At 50.4% G+C, this 18,048-nt stretch overlaps 2 protein-coding genes across 22 annotated transcripts in view; one reads left to right on the top strand and one right to left on the bottom strand.

The window, feature by feature from the left end:
* The window catches only part of LAMB3 (laminin subunit beta 3), a 63,676-nt gene extending 60,818 nt beyond the window's left edge, over nt 1-2,858 (top strand). For 18 of the 19 annotated variants that reach the window (XM_027611076.2, XM_027611068.2, XM_027611075.2 and 15 more), the window contains one exon: nt 1,885-2,021. In XM_027611076.2, the coding sequence (XP_027466877.2) occupies nt 1,885-2,021 (137 nt within the window). Of the gene's footprint in view, nt 1-1,884 lie in introns of all 19 variants that reach the window. The other variant, XM_027611063.2, reaches the window with a different exon arrangement.
* A 710-nt stretch (nt 2,859-3,568) lies between these two features.
* CAMK1G (calcium/calmodulin dependent protein kinase IG) overlaps nt 3,569-18,048 on the bottom strand; it is a 29,076-nt gene continuing 14,596 nt past the window's right edge. For all 3 annotated transcript variants that reach the window (XM_027609720.1, XM_027609719.1, XM_027609718.1), the window contains 11 exons: nt 17,302-17,430; nt 14,242-14,316; nt 11,659-11,797; nt 10,876-10,999; nt 9,454-9,529; nt 8,290-8,402; nt 7,453-7,531; nt 5,865-5,952; nt 5,218-5,624; nt 4,556-4,678; nt 3,569-4,417 (listed from right to left, as the gene is read on the bottom strand). In XM_027609720.1, coding sequence (XP_027465521.1) covers nt 4,588-4,678; nt 5,218-5,624; nt 5,865-5,952; nt 7,453-7,531; nt 8,290-8,402; nt 9,454-9,529; nt 10,876-10,999; nt 11,659-11,797; nt 14,242-14,316; nt 17,302-17,430 — 1,321 coding nt within the window. In that variant the 3' untranslated portion in view covers nt 3,569-4,417; nt 4,556-4,587. The remainder of the gene's footprint in view (nt 4,418-4,555; nt 4,679-5,217; nt 5,625-5,864; nt 5,953-7,452; nt 7,532-8,289; nt 8,403-9,453; nt 9,530-10,875; nt 11,000-11,658; nt 11,798-14,241; nt 14,317-17,301; nt 17,431-18,048) is intronic.

The following is an 18,048-nucleotide window of genomic DNA, read 5'->3' as shown; positions in this document are numbered from 1 at the left end:
CCATCGATGTTTTACACGAAGATAAAGAATTTGTTTTTCAAACCTGTGGACAACAGGTTGTTAATACTCTAGGTAACAGAATCAGTTACTCCAAGGCCATCTCAGAAGGCTAAAAGGATGGGCTGAAACCAACAGGGTAAAATTAAAGAGAAGTATTATCATCTTCCACTCTGGCCTTATCTGGGCCTAAACTCACAAGTACAGCTCGGGTGAGTCCTGGCTTCTCAGAGGCTAACGTACCTGAAAACACTTTATAACTGCTAAAATGATAAAACATTTCATAACTGGTGAGTGATAAGCAAATAGGAATTGTTGGTCACCTGAAAATTACCCAAGGGTTTTGAGTGATGTAAGCTCAATGGAAATTAGCAGGGTCTTGCTAACTGCCAAAAGAGCGAATAAATACAAAACATGCAAAGTAAGAGGAGTAATGATCCAGGGATATTAAAAATCTTTAGTGACTGGTGTGTCACACATCTACGAGCCAGAAAAGGCTCAGGCTGTAGCAATGGAACAGGCATTTACCTGTCTGCAGGAATTTACCTTTCATTGCAGGATTTTGGGGAAATCATGCATGGGGCTCCTGGGGATGGGGACCAGGGAACACAACAGCAGCTGCTAAAATTTCAATATTTGGTCAACCTGCAGGTCCATATGGGTGCCCAGTGGCTGAATGTCAGGCCAGTAACATTGCTGTTACCCTCTGTGGGTGGGATCTCACCTGGCGGGTGGTATTCAGTGGTGGCTACTTCCTCCTCAGAAGGGAGACTGACAAGCCTGCACCTATCGCGGGGGGGGGGGTGGGGCGGCCAGGGTTGGGAGGTAGAGAAGGCACGATCATTATAGCAGGTGAGGAATGGGTGAAGGAACTAGGGAGATTTAATCTGAGAACTGTGGCCTCAGACATTTGAAAGACTTCCATGTGGGAGACAGAGCAAATATATTCCCACAGCCCTAGGAGACAGACCTTAGACAACCGGGTGGAAGCAGAAGTTGGTCAAATTCTGGCTTCGTGAGAAGACTTTTAACAGCTAGAGCTGCCTAAAGCTGGAGCCTTGTGAGGCAGCGTGCTCCCTCCCTATTCCTAGAAGAGTTCAGGCTGAGGCTGGGTGGCAGCTCTCGTGAGTGCGGTAGGGCCTAGAGTGACAGGAAGTGCCGGCTGGACTAGGTCACTTTGGAGTCCTCCACATCCTCCGCGCGTCATCTAGTGGTGGCATACGGACTGGATTGGAGCGGGGCGACTAGATTTATCTGAAATGGTAACTGGGGAAGGGAAAGTGCGGAGGAATTCTGGTCCCCCAGCCGGCTTTCTGGCCGTGGTGCCCACTTGAGGATCATCGGTGGGATGGCAGCTGAGTCCGGTAGTCAGAGGTTGGTAATCTTTTTTTTTTTTTTTAAAGTAAAGATTTAATTTATTTATTTGAGAGAGGGGTGGGAGTACGAGAGCCAGGTGACGAGCAGAGGGAGAAGCAGACTCCTCACTGAGCAGGGAGCCTGATGCGGGGCTCGATCCCGGGACGCCGGGATCATGACCCGAGCCAAAGGCAGCCGCTTAACCCAGAGTCACCCAGGTGTCCCGTAGGTTGCTAATCTTGATGCCAGTGGTTTCCCTCATCAATCTCGGACAACTGAGAGAGCCTAGAGCAGAGGAGGAGGGTAGGGGCTTCCTAGGTCTGGCTTCTCTAAGAGTGGGGTAGGGGTGGAGAGCTGTGAGGGGTGGAGAGCCGTGAGGCTGGAGAGAGCTGCCTCAGTGTCCAGCCCTCCCCCTGCCAGGTGATTTCTCCTGCAGGTGCTGCCTCCAGGTCGTGGGAGGAGAAGGAAGGCTGGGGAGTCTTTGGGTATCTCACCAGCCCCTCCTCCCCTTGCTGTTCCATCTGCCCTCAGACATGGAGTCGGAGCTGCTTCGGGGGAGCCAGGCCATCAGGCTTCGCTCGGCAGACCTGACGGGGCTGGAGAAGCACGTGGAGCAGATCCGCGACCACATCAACGGGCGTGTGCTCTACTATGCCACCTGTAAGTGATGCGCCAGCCTGCAGCCCCCAGCCCCGCTCATCTGCCCTCTTTACTTTTGGAGGACAGGCTGGGCTGGGATGCCTTCCGGCTCCAGGAGACTTTTATACAGCCTAAAGCACAGCCCGGACCGCCCCTGGAGTGCAGCTGTTAAGATTATTCTGGGCTGCAGCTGAGCCGGAGCTGATGGGAAATTACATCTGAGAGACAGAGGGTGGAGGCGGGCCGTGTCCTTGTGACGAGATGCTCTCAAGTGGAGGCGCACTTGGCCGGCCAGCGTCCTTGCCCTTCATCTTCCATGGAGGCTGAATCCTGGATGAACACCAAAACTTAACAAAAACATGATGTACAAATGAAAAGCCCAATAAAAATCTTTGGAAAGAAGTCTGGAGGTTGAAAGAGAGAAAATGGTCCATCTCCCCATTAAGTACACCTTTGTCACTTGTTCCCGTCTCCCACCTGGGGTTCCTGGGTGCTCCTCTGCTCAAGCCCAAGGCCTGGAGGTGTATGAAGCACAGGCTGTCCCACTTGGCTCAGTCCAGCTTGCTCGTCAACCAAACTTAGGGGGGCTGGACCCCTTTGCCCCAGGACCCAAAGGATCCCATCCTTGAGAGACCAGACGATTTCCGTCTTTGAGCAGTGATCCAGTTGCTCATTCACAGATGAGGAAATGGCAATCCAGAGAAGGGAAGTATGATGTCCAAATTCTCACAGCTCCAGAGGCGGAATCTGTGTCTCTTGGGATCTCAAGGAGAAGTTGCAAATGGATGTGCATTTGTGTTTGCGGCAGATATGGAAATGGTGTGAATATCTGTGTGCTAACCACGGCCTGTGCAATGTGCTAGGCATTTTTAAAATTAAAAAAAAATTTTTTTAAGGTTTTATTTGAGAGAGAGAGACAGAGACAGAAATAAAGCACAAGCAGGTAGAGGGGTAGAGCGAGAGGGAGAAGCAGGCTCCCTGCTGAGCAGAGAGCCCCTCATGGGACTCGATCCCAGGACTCCAGGATCATGACCTGAGCTGAAGGCAGACGCTTAACTGACTAAGCCACCCAGGTGCCCCGTGCTAGGCATTTTATCTACATTTTCTTGATCATTATTAATCACATTAATTATTGAGCACTGTGCTAGATACATCATCTGCGTTATCTCATGATGCAGGTGGTCCTGCTGTTCCCATTTGACAAGTGAGGAAGCCAAGGCACAGAAGGCTGTGTTACTCCCCGAAGCTCACAGATGTGGCAGGGCAGAGGGCAGGGCTTCAAATTCACGATCATCTAGATCGCCTAATGTAGTTGTTAGGAGAATGGATGCCGGAGCCTGACTGCTTGGGCTCCAACAGAGCCTACCCCTGGAGTTGTGAGGAGTAAATGAGTCAACAGATGTAACTCATGTCACGTAGGACCTGGCACACGCGATGCTCTCTGTGTCAGCCACTGCCCTGCCAGGTTCCTCCTGACCCCAAGGCCCCAGCACACTTGCCATTCCACACAGGCTCAGACGTCCCAGAGCCACGTCTGACTTTAGGAAGAACCAAAGGAAGCCTCCTAGAGAAAAATATGTCCATTTTATTGAGCACAACACCGAATGTGAAGCTGGAGGGGGCAGGGGTACAAGAAAACGAGGGAGGGACAAGAATAATGCCCCTGATTTTCGGGGACAGAAGAGCAGAAGCAGGATGAAAATTACCAGCTGAAATGAAAACAGTCAACTTCCAATTTTTACTTAATCGGGTGCGGGTGAGGCGTCTGGCCAGGATAAGAATTCCTTACAGCCCCTCCTTGATTTCTTTCTTTTTCATCTGGAAGGCTGTGGTACTGCTTTTGGCCTGGGGCAGGGAGGGAGGTGTGCTGGGCCCCTTGGAGCTAATCATGGAGTCAAGGGTTGGAACTTGAGAGCTCACAGGCAGACCACGGAGCCACCTGTCATTCATGCGGATGGGCAGGCGACTACATTAATGAGCCCGTTCTGGCCACGGGCACGAAGGCCTCGAGGCAAGAGCGTGTGCTGAGCGGGAGTCTGGGTCGATGCTCCATATGGCTTTGCTCGGAGAAGGTGACACAGCCTGGCCAGCCCAGGAAGCTTTTCATCACAAACGACACAGACCCGGGCAAGAGCTACCTAGTTCACTGCACAGAGTCACGGCACGTAGGGTGTGGGGGCACAGAGCAGGCAGGTCAGGGAGACCTGGAAGCGGGTGGACGCCGCTCCTCCTGCTCACAGCTTCAACGAGGCCTCCGCGCCTTGGGGGCTCGCTCCTGGGCCTTCTGGGAGGGTCTGCCCCAGGCGGCAGCAGCCCAGGGCTTCTCACCGTAAACTCCTGCCAGGCCCTGCTCCGCCCGCTCCGCCTTCCTGCGCTGCAGGGTGGACGCCAGGTTGGGAAGGCAGAGAAGAGTTGCACGTCTCTCCTGCAGAGGAAAGGGGTTCAGGGTGGGGGTGGGCCTGTGGCTCCCGGCGCCCCTCAGCCCCGTTCGTTCAGCTCTGTGATGGGGCTGGCCTTCTGGGACAGCCCCCTGCCCTGGCCCTCCCCAACTCTGTCACCTCACCTGAAAATCGACACAGGCGTGGGCTCCAGGGATCACATAATGAGACAGACTCCAGTCTGCCCGGCCCGGCAGTGGGAACCGCCACCCGCTTTAACTGGCACCATGACCTCTGATTTGTAGTTCCTGGAAAGCAAATGAGGCGGGGGGGCTATGAAGTGTTTGGGGAAGGGAGAAGAGCTGGCGGGGCAGGGGGAGCTCTCCGTGCCTGTGGCCTCCACTCGGCCTCCCCTCCGTCAGGTTCCGAAAGTACGAGCCCTTGCAGAAAGGGCGAGGATGACAATGAAGTCCCACTTTGCCCCCCAAAACACAATGGTTCTGGAAACTCCAGAAATCTAGTGTCCCCCCCCCCCCCCCCACTGACATGTACTCGGTTTTCTGCAGGCATTTATAATTCCCGTTGCTTCACTCAACTTTTAAGTAGCTTGGTGAGGTAGGCTGAGCAGGCGGCTATGATCTCACAGATGGGCAAACCAGAAACAGAGACATCGACTGATCGGCTGGTAGCCACACAGCTAGTGGTAGGGACAGGACTGGAGGCATTTCCCTCAGCCCCTTGACCCAGAGCTCTTCCCATCCTGCAGGCCCGGCTCCCTTTGGCCACTTTCTTTCAGCCCTGTTGCCTGAGCAGGGTGAGGCCTCTGTGTCTGGCTGAAGATACGTACTGTTTTTTGTTGGCTTTTTTGAGGAGCGTGGGCTCGGAGCAGTAGGAGGACTTCCCTTTGCTCCCGATGCTCAGGCAGCTGGAACAGCAGCTGCAGGGCCCAGCGGCCAGGGGCCCCTGCTGCATGGGCACCAGGCTGCTGCTGATGCGGAGCGAGCCGTTGACCAGGCAGTTGAGGGACCTGCCCCCGGGGGGCCGGCAGGGCAGCCGCGCCAGGGCGGGAAGGGCCACACTCTGGTCCAGGGCCGGGGCCTCGGTGATGGTGATCTCAGAGGGGCCGGGTCTCGAGGCTTCTGAGGCTGGAGTGCTGGGTGGCCTGTTTTCCACCTCCGGGCGGAGGCCTGGGCTGTGCAGGTTCATGTGCAGCTTCCTCATGTGGTGGACCACAGCGGCCGCGTTGAAGGCTTGCTGAGGACACACCACACCAGCCTCTGACCCTCTCTCGGAGGGCCATGGGGCTCAAGCTTTCCCTTTGCCCCTCAGCCTCGGCTTCTTGAAACTGATGTGCCCACGTCTCACTTCAGAGAGGGTCCAGGCAGGTCCAGTGTGAGCGGGAAGCCCCGGGGAAAGCCCCTACGTCAGCCCTGCCCCAGCTCAGCCTCCAGGGGCCTGGAACAGCCTGCCTACCTCCTGCAAAGGGCAACTTACCCTCCACTTGCTCTTGGCAAAGTTCTTCTGGATCTGGAGACTGACTGACGGGTAGATGTCCCTGTGGAGGGCTGTGTTTCCATCAATCCTGTGGGTGTGGACGGGACAGCTGGCTCATGGGGGGCTGTGGGAATTCAGCCCGGGGTTGGGCAGGGGGGCTGTGCATGCAGGTCCAGGTTAGCTGAATGGAGTGCCTCAGAAGAAGGGTGGCCCACGCGGGAACGGGCTGGAACCAGGGCTCCTCTGTCCCCCTGGGCAGGTCATTACGGGGCCCATGCTTCGGCAAAACCACAGTCTTGCTTTATGGAAGGGTGGGCAAACTGTGACCTATGGGCCAAATCTACTCATTGCCTGTTTTTGTAACTGGGTCTCCCTGGGACACAGACATGCCCATTCATTCAAGTATGACCTATGGCTGATTCGTGCTGCAAGGGCAGACTGAGTAGCTGCCCTATAGACAGTATGGCCAGCTAAGCCTAAGATACTTATTTTCTGGCTTCTTCTAGAATAAGCTTTCCAGCCCCTGTGTCAGAGGGTGCTTGGGTTGTCACTATCCTTTAGCTCAAAACTTTCCTCAGAACGTGCTTCCTCCTGGAAACCTTCCTCAGGGAGGCCCCCCGATACAGGCTGCCCGCTTGCTGGTCATCCATCTCTGTGTGTTCCTCGGATACTTGCCATACGGGGCACAGTGCTTTCGAGGTACTAGGGACACAGAGAAGTAACGGATGGGACCCTCGTCCCTGGGCCTTTCCAGTGTAGCTGTGGAGACTTGTTCCATGCCATGAACTTGAGTAATTCATGGTAAGCTCTGTAATTGCTAAAGAGAGGTAAGGGCTTCAGGGCAGGGCAGAAACTGCTCTGGATCCCGAGGGATGCAACATACAAGGCAAGAGGCAAGACATTCTAGGTGGTGAAAATGGTGTGACCCAAGGTATAGGTTGGGAAGAGCTTGGGATAGGGAGCAGGGGAGGGCAGGGAGAGAAATACAGCTTTGAGGCCTTTCTGGAACAGAGGAGGCATGTTGGGAAATCAAGGTGGAGGTAAAGGGTCAGGCCAGATTAGGGAAAACCTGAAAAGGAGGAGGAAGCTAGGCTTGCTGTGGTAGGAGGTAGGGAGCTATTGTGAATCTTCAACAGGCGTATAGCATGTAAAAGGTGTTGCAAGATTTATTTACTCATTTTACTGATTGGTTGCTTTGTGATTCTTCACAAATCACCTCACTTAAAGCAGGTTTTGACCCCACAGTGAAATGATGCTCTTAAGGACAGGGCAGAGCTGCCCATTCCTGGGTGCCTCTTGAGTAGCTAGTACTGAGTATTACACCCTAGTAGGGATGACAGAGCCTGGCTGAGTCTGTCTCCTGCCCTTGACTAGGAGACACAGCGGCCACTCGTGGGTCAGAACCCACTTCATTAAATGCTGTTTGCATCTCTAGCTGGACCTGATAAACACGTCTGTGCTCCTTACGTGCTGCAAGAGTAAAGAGCTCAGGGCAAGCAGACTCTGGGGAAACACCACGTGAATGAGTTGTCGCGGTATGTGGGGAACCACAAGGCTAGGGTTCAGAGCCCACCCCGTCCTCACTCACCAGGGGTGCCTCAAGGCCTTCTCGCAGGTGTACCGTTCATTCGGGTCCTTCTCCAGCAGGTGGCAAATAAAATCCTTGGCTAAGGGGAGCAATCAAAGACACAACTAAGGACCAGATTTCAGGACTGCTGGAAATTCATTTCCGGGCTGGTGGGTGGCAGTGAATGCATCTTTAGCTAATCTTCCAAAGAGGCAATTTTAAGAGTCTTAAAAGAGAAAAAAAAAAAAAATCCAAACAACCTAACAACAACCCACCATAAACCACCGAAGAGAGGCTCTACGTGGCCTCACCCACACAGCACTGCAGATACGGCTCTTATCCCGAGGCCCCAATGTGCCTGCATGCCGCAGGTGTGTGTGTGTGCACCAGTCAGGGGCCGGCAGCTACACGTGGGCCCACGTGAGTGCGGCCCCGGCCCACCTCTGATCCCCACTTAATGGGCCCAACGGTGACTGCCTTCTCTCTCTCACACACAGACGTTGCATGCTCTCAGTCTGGATATATAATAAAGGCAAAACTTGGCCTTGGTTTTGCCACTCATGCCTGGAACACTCCCTTGTGCAGGCTCTGCCCTCCTGGCCCCTCATCTGAACTACCTCCCCGCTCTTCCCCCGGCATGCTGTAGTTCCGTCTCCAGGAAAACAAAAGCATGAACCTCAGATGCGAATAATTTATTTGACCTTTGAGCCAGATGAAGATTTCTCCACTTTCCTTGGCAGCCTGTTCCGTAAGATTCCCCGGGGACTTTCAAGAGCCAGGACTGTCCTCCGTTGTTAAGCTCTTTTCTCTTGGCAGCCTTGAGCCTGTTATCTTGTCCTTCACACCTGCTAACCTTACCTGACTCAGAAATGTCATCCCAGAATGGAGACTCAAATTCATAGTAGCCCTCCTTGATCTTCTCGAAAAGCTTAGACTCTGTTTCTTCGTAGAAAGGGGGATACCCACACAACCTGCAGTGAAACAGGAAGGAGTTAATGCTGCTAAACAACCCCAGTCTCCCTTTGCCCAGCCTCCACTGCAGACACAGCAGGAAATAGGGCCCCCAACCAGCAGGAGGAACAGGACATGGATTTGCCCGATTCTGGAATGATGCAGGCCCCATCAAGTGTTTTTGCAGGAGCTAAAGTTGGGAACATGCAGCTCTGGAAGGCCCCTTTGTAAATTATTCCCTCCAAACCCTCGCCGCCTCTCCTATACCTCCCTGACACTTAGGGGATGTATACAAATATCTTTAAGAGAGATGATAGAATGTCTGCTTGAATGTACGTTTTGTAAGGAATTTTTTAGGCTATTTTGTTCTTTATTTTTTAGTACCTAAACCAGCGATTAGCACAGAATAGACTGTCGATAAATATTTGTTGAGTACATGAATGAATGAGAGTAGTTATTCAACATAAGCTCAGTAAATAAAGAACTGAGTCCCTACTGAGGGATAAATACGTTGTTTTCCTAAGAGCAGAGTCTGCTACAGGTGAGGAGGGCTGGTGGGGAAGGGGTGATGAGTAGGTTTGGGAAGGAGAGGCCAAGAATATGTGGACAGGAGCTGTGACCAGGCTCATTCAGGCCATCATTTTGCCTTGGGCAGACTTGCCAGGAGAGAAATCTGAGATGTGAACATTGTGCCCACGTGGCTTCCAAGCCTGGCTTGTCCTCTCCTTTCTTCACTGCTCAGTCCATAGAGCAGGACTCAGCAGTTACAGAGAGTAAATGGGGGTGGGGGTTCAGGAAGAGAGAGTACCATATGGTAGAACAGTGGGTTCACACTGAGCTCTGTTTTAATAATCTGCTGGAGACCAGAACAGAAACCTTTGGAGCTGTGTGCATGGTAAGTGTGTGTGTGTGCGTGTGCGTGTGCGTGTGTGCATATGCACATGCACATGTGTTCGTGCACACGCTTTGAAGGTGGATGTTGCTCAAGGAGCTAAGATAGGGGAGGGGAGAAAAAGGATGAGCAGGTTCTGAGATTTCCCAGGAACTGAGCCGATGCCAGCTTCTACTCACAATATGTAAGTGATGACGCCAATGGACCAGCAATCCACAGCCTTGCTGTAGGGTTTCTGGGCCAACACTTCCGGAGCTGGAGCAAACCAAAGGTAGAGTCAGGGCTGGGACCAGAAGAGAGGGCTTTGGGGTGAGGGTCAAAGGTCAGGAAGAGGCTTAGCGAAGTGGACTAGGAAAGCCCCTGGGATGGTAGTGTTTCTGTGAGAATGAAAATGTTCCTAGGGCAGGGACTGTGGCTCTCCCATCAGACTGAATCTTCCTCCATCAGCCTGGAAGGTCCCCACGACAGGGCCTATGACTCTTACATCAGACCGGGGATCTCCAGGGCTACATCTCCCCCATCAGACTGAGTACTCTCTGAAGGCAGGTCTACATTTCCCCATACAGATAGGGTATCCCAGGGCCGGGGGCTGTGTGTCTCTGTTCAGACGGGGACATACATGAAATAGGGGTGGTCTCTCTTCCACTAGACTGGGATCTCCCTGAGGGAAGAGACAGAGTCTTCCACATTAAATGAGGAACTCTTAGAGGCAAGTGATAACTGTTGCATCCACCTCAGGTACCTTCTGCTGTATCAGATTGAGAGCTCCATGCGAAAATGAGCCATATATTTCCTCTGACTGGGAGCAGCAGAGAGATACCTTCTGTATTTATCCCAGATACCAGGGCTTTGTACTTGGCAGGACTCAATACCTACTGACTGACCTCTCTTTGAGGGTGAGAGCAGATATTTCCTTTATTAAGTTAGAGGTCTCCTTCCCACGTCCCATCCTCAACCAGGTGATGAGTGACTAAGAGGAAAGGGGCAGGAGGGGATGCTCTGACTACTGGCTTTCTCTCCATGGATCTCAGGAATGCTTTCACCTGGTAACTTGCCTGCTCTTACTTTTTAGGGGGACTTGAAAGCCTCCTGTTTCCTCTACCAGTTTCCTAGGGTGTTTCTTTGGGAATATATCTGGGGGGGCATGCTTGGATTCCTCAGCTTCAAACTCAACACTGGGCCTCCAGGATACCAACAACTATGGCATTGAGGTCTCCTCTGGAAGTGGGAGAAAGGAAAAGGGGCACCTAGTGTCAACCCCTCGGCAATCTAACCATCTCTGGTTTTATGATCTTGTTTCTGCCCCTCGTCTAGCCAGAAAGACAAAGGCAGGAAGTCTGTCTGCAAAAATGAGGGCCAAGTATAGGCAGGGGCTGTGGGAATGGCTCAGGGGTAGGCTGTCTCCAAAGATGTAGGGCTTGGGAGCAGGAGGGGTAGTTCCAGAGATACATGGATCTAGCCTAAACCTCATAGTGAATGCTCTACTTGTATTGTCCCTGAAGTTGAACCCTGTCTCCCCATAACCACCCCTCTCCATTAAGTAATATCCATGAGGTTCAACACAGCCAACTGGTCAACCTTCCTCCTCCTCCCAGACTCACCCACATAGCCTGGGGTCCCACAGGCTGTGGACATGACTCCACTTTGTTCCATCTTGGACAGACCAAAGTCTGTGATCATGATCTTAGAATTCTCTTCAGGGGTTAGGTACAGCAGGTTTTCAGGCTATGGGAGAAGAGCAATATCATGCTGTGTACGATATAATAATCTGAAATACATATTTCTTTTCCTCCCCTGATATATAATTTCTTAGGAAGCTGCACTCTGGGCTCCTGACTTCAAGGTCAGGCTCATCTCTCCCAATTCCTCCCTCCTTCCTCCTACCTGTAGCCCCCCACTCCATATCGGAGCACTCTGTATTTTGCTTATGGCCCTCGCGTTGCTCAGCTTTATAGCCATGAAGGTACTACTCCCACCCTCCCCACATCTCCAGCTACCCTAAGACTGTTTTTTGAGGGAACCAAACCATGGTTAATTGTCTCTGATCTCTCTCCAGTCTAGTACATGCCTGATGCAATGTTGACCCCCAAGTTAGTATTTCTTACATTTGATTTTGACTGTGGCTAGGTTCAAGAAACATGTGGATTATCTTGGTATCCTAATAGGGTGAGGCCTAGTGAAAAGTTCAGGAAAAAGGCTGAGCTGAAAATTAGCGATGATTGTTCAGTCATTTAAGTTTTGCTTAAGGAATCTGAGGGCAGAAGGGACCTTAGGAGTCTATTCGTATGACCCTCTTTATTTTACACGGCTTAGGCTGTCCATGACCCAGGCAGCTTCCTAAAGGGTCATTCTCTGTTTCCCACTGAGGGCTCCCACTTTGGCACCTTTAAGTCTCTGTGGACGATGCCATTCTCGTGGAGGTATTTCACTGCTGACAAGACCTGCTGGATCACGAGGCTGGCATCCTTCTCTGTGTAGACACCCCGCTCCAGGATCCGGTCAAAGAGTTCCCCGCCAGAAACACTGTGGGCATAGGGGCAAGTGCAGGAATCCAGGTCTTATTTCAGGTCAAAGGTACATAAGTGTGTTTGCTCTGTAGCCATGAAGACATAGCTGTGGCGGAACAGGCAGGTGCCCATGGCCTGGGCAGGGAGGTCTACTTCAGTCTGAGAATACCTCCTTTGGGTGCTGGAATGGTATCACGTGGGAGTCATTTCTTTGGGTCAACCATTGCCCTCTCCCTGGACCTTTCCTTACAATGCTCCTGGTTAGAGTCAAGCAAGAAGCTAATAATCCCTTAGTGGGCACATTCTTAGCTGCCTGCTTTCCTGGCCTAGGACCCAGGGAGTAATGATGAAAAGGAGAGGTGAAACTGAAATCAGGCCAATGCAGGAAAGAGAAGGTGTACAAATGAGACCAATTGTGATTGCGTCGTGATTTCTTTCCTCATTGTGGAAAGCTGGGCTACCTGAAGCCGGAATCATGGGTGGAGCTGTAGCGGTGTTTGGAGACTCCAGTGGTATGGTATCTTAGGATTCAGGGGCTTTAAGATCCAGTCTGTCCCTCATCTCTTGAATGCCATCTACACTGCTTTTGCCAAGAAGTTCTGTAGTCCATACTGGAATACCTCGGAGGGAGACCACTCACTACCTCCTAAGACAGACTGCTTTATCTCTCGCCACCTTCTCAATATTTCTCTATATTATGATGGAACCCACTCCCGGCAGTTTCTACCAGCAGACACCATGTCCACCCACTGGGGCCACACACAGCAAGAATCCTTTCACATGAATCGCTTCCAGTATGTGAAGGCAGTGAAATGCTCAGCTGCGGCCCTCTCTGGGGTAAACATTTCAGCCTACGTCAACCATGAACCAGGGCTTCCAATTCCGTCGCAGTCCTGGCCCCTTCTCACTGTTCCAGGACACCGGATACCGACATGCCCATGTGATAGGACCATGCGGTGATGAGGAAGGAGAATTTCTCTACTCAAAATGCACACCATCCTACTCCTTTTGTTTCTGTCCTAAAGCTCTGGGCTCTGTCATGGGAGCTAGAGGCCCATGAGAAAGATAGTCTTTCTACACAACTAGGAATTCCTGACTTGGGAGTGGCTGGGATCCTAGGGCTGGCACTCTCGTTGGCTTTGCAACTCTTCAGTGACCTCTAAATCTGCCTGCTTCCCTGCCTCCCCTTCGCCGTCTAAATGCGTGCTCATCCTGTTGAACTGGCCTCATTAAGGTGCCACCTGGTCCCTGCTCCTTTGTTACTGCTGTTCTGCCTCCCTCTGCCCCAACCTCATTCCCTTGACCACGTGCTCCCTCTATACGCTGCGCCTCGGGTGAGCCTAGGAGTTAATTAGCTGCTTAGGCCTGAGTTAGCTCGTCCAAGTATCTGAGGAATCAGCCTGTCAGTCAAAGATATTGCATCTAGCTACAGAGATTGCAGAGTGGGGTGTGTGTGTGCGTGTGTGTGTACTTTATAAATAGAAGTTTCTCTGAGTCCAAGGCTGAGCCCTCAGGAGCACCGACCAACGCCTACAGCATTCACTCTCCGGCAGAACTCCTATTGATATGTGACAATGATGTGGAGACTTTTCTAGTGAGGTGCCATTTCTGTCCCACAGATGGGAACACACGATCAGAGCTTGTTTTTAACTTCGGATGGATCTCTTTTGAGAAAGTCTTTTTTTAAAATATCAAATTGAAATCGACGTACCTGTGGTTTCTAATCCCACAGTAATTTTACCCTGGAGTGGCATTAAGACATTTATTTTTATTTCTTCTTTAAAGATTTATTTCTTTATTTGAGAGTGAGCGAGCGAGCATGAGCAAGCAGGGGGAGGGGGAGAGATAATCCTCAAACAGACTCCCTGCTGAGCATGGAGCCCGATGAGGGGCCCTGATCCCAGGACTCTGAGATCATGACCTGAGCCAAAATTAAGAGTTGCCTGCTCAGTTGACTGAGCCACCCAGGTGCCCCAGCATTAAGACATTTAATATTCAGTTTGGTGGACACAGACAGACTGGTCAAAATGGACGCGAGCCATGGTGCCAGAGAAGGGTTCTGGAGGCCCGCCGCCATGCCAGGCATTGTCCCTTCAACTGTGGGGCTGTGGGAAGGTCCAGAAAGTCTGAGGGGAGGGGCTGGGACAGCAGGGGAAGATGGATGGGTTGGAGTCACAGCTATCTGCTGACTTGTAGAAAATATTTTAATGACTGGCAAGGCCATACTGGTACAGATCATTTCAATAATCAGTCCTAGATTTACCCCTCAGTCCACACAGAACATGTTCGTGACCAGAAGCATACTTAGCCTGAGAGAACTCTTGGCATTTGACAACCTCTTTAGCTAATTTTTGATCTTAGCTTTTGAATCACCACACTCCCCTCATCACCGAGCAGCCTCCTCTAGGCCTCCCAGGTCCCCGAGACATCTGTGGAGGGAGTGGGTCACCTTTCACTTACAGCTGCATGACCAGGTAGTAGTGAGTGGTGCTCTCATAGATGTCCTCTAGGGTCACGATGTTTTCATGCTTGATCCTGGGGAAAAGTAAGGCTCATGGTGAGGGGTATGTGGTTTAGGTGGTTCAGACAAAGAACGGACACCCAGCCCACTGGACTTTTATTTCTGTTAGAGACTTTTGATGACAATGTTTAGGAAGAGTGGATCCTTGTGAAGCCTTCCTAATAAATAAGCAGTCACAAAGAGATCCTAGAGAAAAGATCCCAGGGTGGTATTCAATCCATATTTTTGAATGGATAATTGATCATCCGGCCTTCAGGGAACCAACATTTTGTCACTCCTCCAGAAATCTCTTTAGACTTTAACAAAAGAGAAAGTTAAAAGAACTGACGAAGGCTAAGTGAACACCCCAAATGAGATCATTTTACAAAATGGGTATCCAGATCTCCTTCAGAAACATCCTTGAAGAAAGTGGACTGCAACAGAAGAGAATCAGGTTGGCTAAGCCTCCTCATGGGTAACCATGGAAGGAGTGTTGCAAAATTATTATTCCAGAGTATTGTGAGGAGCAAGGAAGATGCTGATTTCTGGGGTCAGTTTTGTGGGACGTCTTGGATCAGTAATTCTCAACCAGGGGCTTTTTTGTCCCTTGGGAGACATTTGGCAATATCTAGAGACATTTTTATTGTTGTGACTGGGGAGGGGGTAGGAGCTACTGGCATCTAGTGGGTCGAGGTAGGACTGCTGTTAAACATCCTATAATGCACACTGAATAGCCCCCCAACCCAATAAAGAATGGTCTCGTCTAATATGTCAACAGCACTGTGTTCAGGAAGATTTGCTCTAGATTCCCTCTGCCTGGGATTACTCAGGAGCCAAGGCGAGCAGAATAATCAAATTAACTAGGGGGGGCTTGGCTTCCTAGGCAGCAATTCTATGCATGCCTGTCCAGGAGGAACATTCCTAGGAAGTTTAACTCATGGCCGTGCAGCACAGGGGTTAAGAACTTGGACTCTAAGTCACTTGGGCTTGAGTCCTGATCTGGCTGAGGCACTTGTGAATTGGCTGACTTTGGCTGGCTTTCTCAAATCTTCTAAATCCCACTCTTTGGTTTGTAAAGTACATCTCTCTCATAGGGTTATATCAGGATTAAAAGAGATAATGCATGTAAAATGCTTGGTATGGTGCCTGGGGAATAGTAAACACATAATAAACAGTAGCTATCATGTTTAAGTTTAATTTCTAAAAATATAGACCTGTTACAATGGTTACCTGATGGATTCAACCACACTCACTAGCTGACAGTGAGTGCTAACATTAATTTATCAATGGTTCATTTACTGAACAAATATTGACTGAGCATCTATGCTGTTAGGGACTGATGATATAATGCAATGGTAAGAAGGACCACCATAGTCCTTGCTCTCAATGAATCCGCACTCTGTCTCTGCTCTAATCTCTCTGGAGCTCAAACTGGTATCTCCAGCATTCTCCATGTACTGACTGGTGGAAACACAGATTCAATATGTTCCAGCAAATGTCTTTCTATTTTCTCCAAGCCTACACATCCTTTTGGTTCTTTCCCAAGCAATGATATTATGTCCACTGAATTGCTCAATCTCAGCATCATTTTTTTAAAGACTTATTTATTTGAGAGAGAAAAAGAGTGAGCAGGGGTGGGAGGGGCAGAGGGAGAGGGAGAGAGAAGCTCAAGCAGACTCCATGCTGAGCACAGAGCCCAACATGGGGCTCGATCCCACAACCCACGAGACCATGACCTGCCAAAATCAAGAGTCAGACGCTTAACCAACTGAGCCACTCAGGCGCCCCTCTGCATCATTTTTAATACTTTTCTCTTTTGTACTCTTACTGGTCTACCCAAACCCAGTCACTTCTGTCTCTTAGATCCAGTCTTCCTGCTGCCACATGATCCTGCTATTACCTTTGCTTGTATCCTCATCCCTTGCTGAGATTATTGAGGAAGCCTTAGAATTGGTCTCCCATCCTCTAGGCTCTAACCAAATCCATCTTCCACCATCCTTAAGAGGGATGGCTCTAAAATAGAAATCTGATCATGTGATCCTTTCCTTAAAATCCTTTGATGACTTTTCTTTGCCCACAGAATAAGTCAGCGCTCTTTATCACAGTATCCAAGACCCTTCATAATCAGGTCTCATTTGGTTCCATCTCCTGCCCCTTGATGGTCCTCACTCTAAGCTCAGGGGCTCCCAACACTCACTCTTCCTAAGATCCTTTGCACTTTCACAATTCTATGTTAAAGTTTATGTTACTCTCCGCCTGAATTCCCTTTCTGCATTGCCTCTCCTGACTCCATCAAATTCTGCTCATCCATCGAGGTCCCTCTTCTTTGAAAATGTACCTAATACCCCATACACATAAAAGCACACATGTAGGCAGAATGAATCTCTGTCTTCTCCAGACTTTGCCTGCTACTACCATTGGCTCATGTTCAGTGGGGTTAGAGTTTGTTATGGGCACCTCTGTGTCTGCCCAGAAAATGAGAGCTCCTGAGGGTAAGGAATTTTGTCAGCCTTATTCTTGTGTTCCTAATACCCTTTTGGCACACCATGGGGGTTCCACAAGGCTTTATGATATGGGTCCTGCTGTTACCATTTGATGGTTTGTTAGTGTGGCCTCCTATCGTGATGGTTGGGTGCTGAACCTATATTTGATTTCGTACAATTCAGGCTAATTTCCAAATCTTATTCTGCTTCCTTAATTACTGATTCTTCCTGGTATTGGCCCTCAATTGGTTTTTGTGCCTTCGAGCTAATTACTCTCTGGTCCATGTGCCCGAGTCTGCTACCAGTTGGTTTGCTAGTCAATTTGCTGCACCCCTTTCCCGGCCCCTCCCCTCCCCCAAAACCAGCCAAGACACCTCTTTGGCTAAACTTAGCTGACTGATCAAATGGACCCATCAATGCAATCAAAGGAAGCAATGCCTTTGGGCGTGGAAATCCAGCTTCAGTCCTTCTCGAAGGTAATTTGTGAAGGAAATGTGATCCCACGGTTGTCCCCGGCCAACCCTAAGACCCACTCACTTTTTCAACACGGCAATCTCATTCTCCAGACTGCTGTCCCGGAAGGCAGGTGACTTCTTGATGCATTTCAGGGCAAAGAGCTTCCCAGTCACCCTTTGCTTCACCAGGAAAACTTCTGAAAAAGCTCCTCTAAGTAGAAGACACCAAGAGATAACAATTAGTACTGGCTGGCTAGAGAACATTGTTGGAGGCAAAACCAAGGGGTAGATGAAGGAAGGTGTGGCTGGTCATTAGTTTCCATTGTTACTGTGGGTACCTGAGGAGCTGTATCGAGGGCAGAGCCTATCTGACCAGCCCTGGGTCCTTTCTTTCGAGAAGGAAAAGATTCTACTACAGACTCAGAGACTAGCCGGTGCTATTTCCTGATTTTATAATTTGGGAAGGACCCCCAGGGACTCTGCTTTGGTTATGGAGAAATTTCCATTTGGCCGACCCATTAAAGAGGGGCCACTGCAGAGTCAATTTACTTTGCTTCTTCCAGCACGGTGGAGTGTGGTGCCCTAGGATGGCAGTTGGAGGTAGCCCTGGGGACGGCTCAGGCAGTGATGGCAAAAAACTCCAATCTCCATTTTCGATTGTGATAATTACCCTGACCCTATTATCAGAGGCTACAGGGGCTGAGCACCCTCTCATTCAGTAGGATCTGTGAGAAGGAAAGACAGGACCCAGCAGCTCTGGGCTGGTTTTCTGAAGATAGAGAGGATGGAATCCAATGGAAATACAGGGTAGGATTCCAAATTATAGGCT

Source organism: Zalophus californianus, chromosome 10, assembly GCF_009762305.2.
Source record: "Zalophus californianus isolate mZalCal1 chromosome 10, mZalCal1.pri.v2, whole genome shotgun sequence".
Lineage (NCBI taxonomy): Eukaryota > Metazoa > Chordata > Mammalia > Carnivora > Otariidae > Zalophus > Zalophus californianus.
This window is presented reverse-complemented; position numbering and strand designations above follow the sequence as displayed.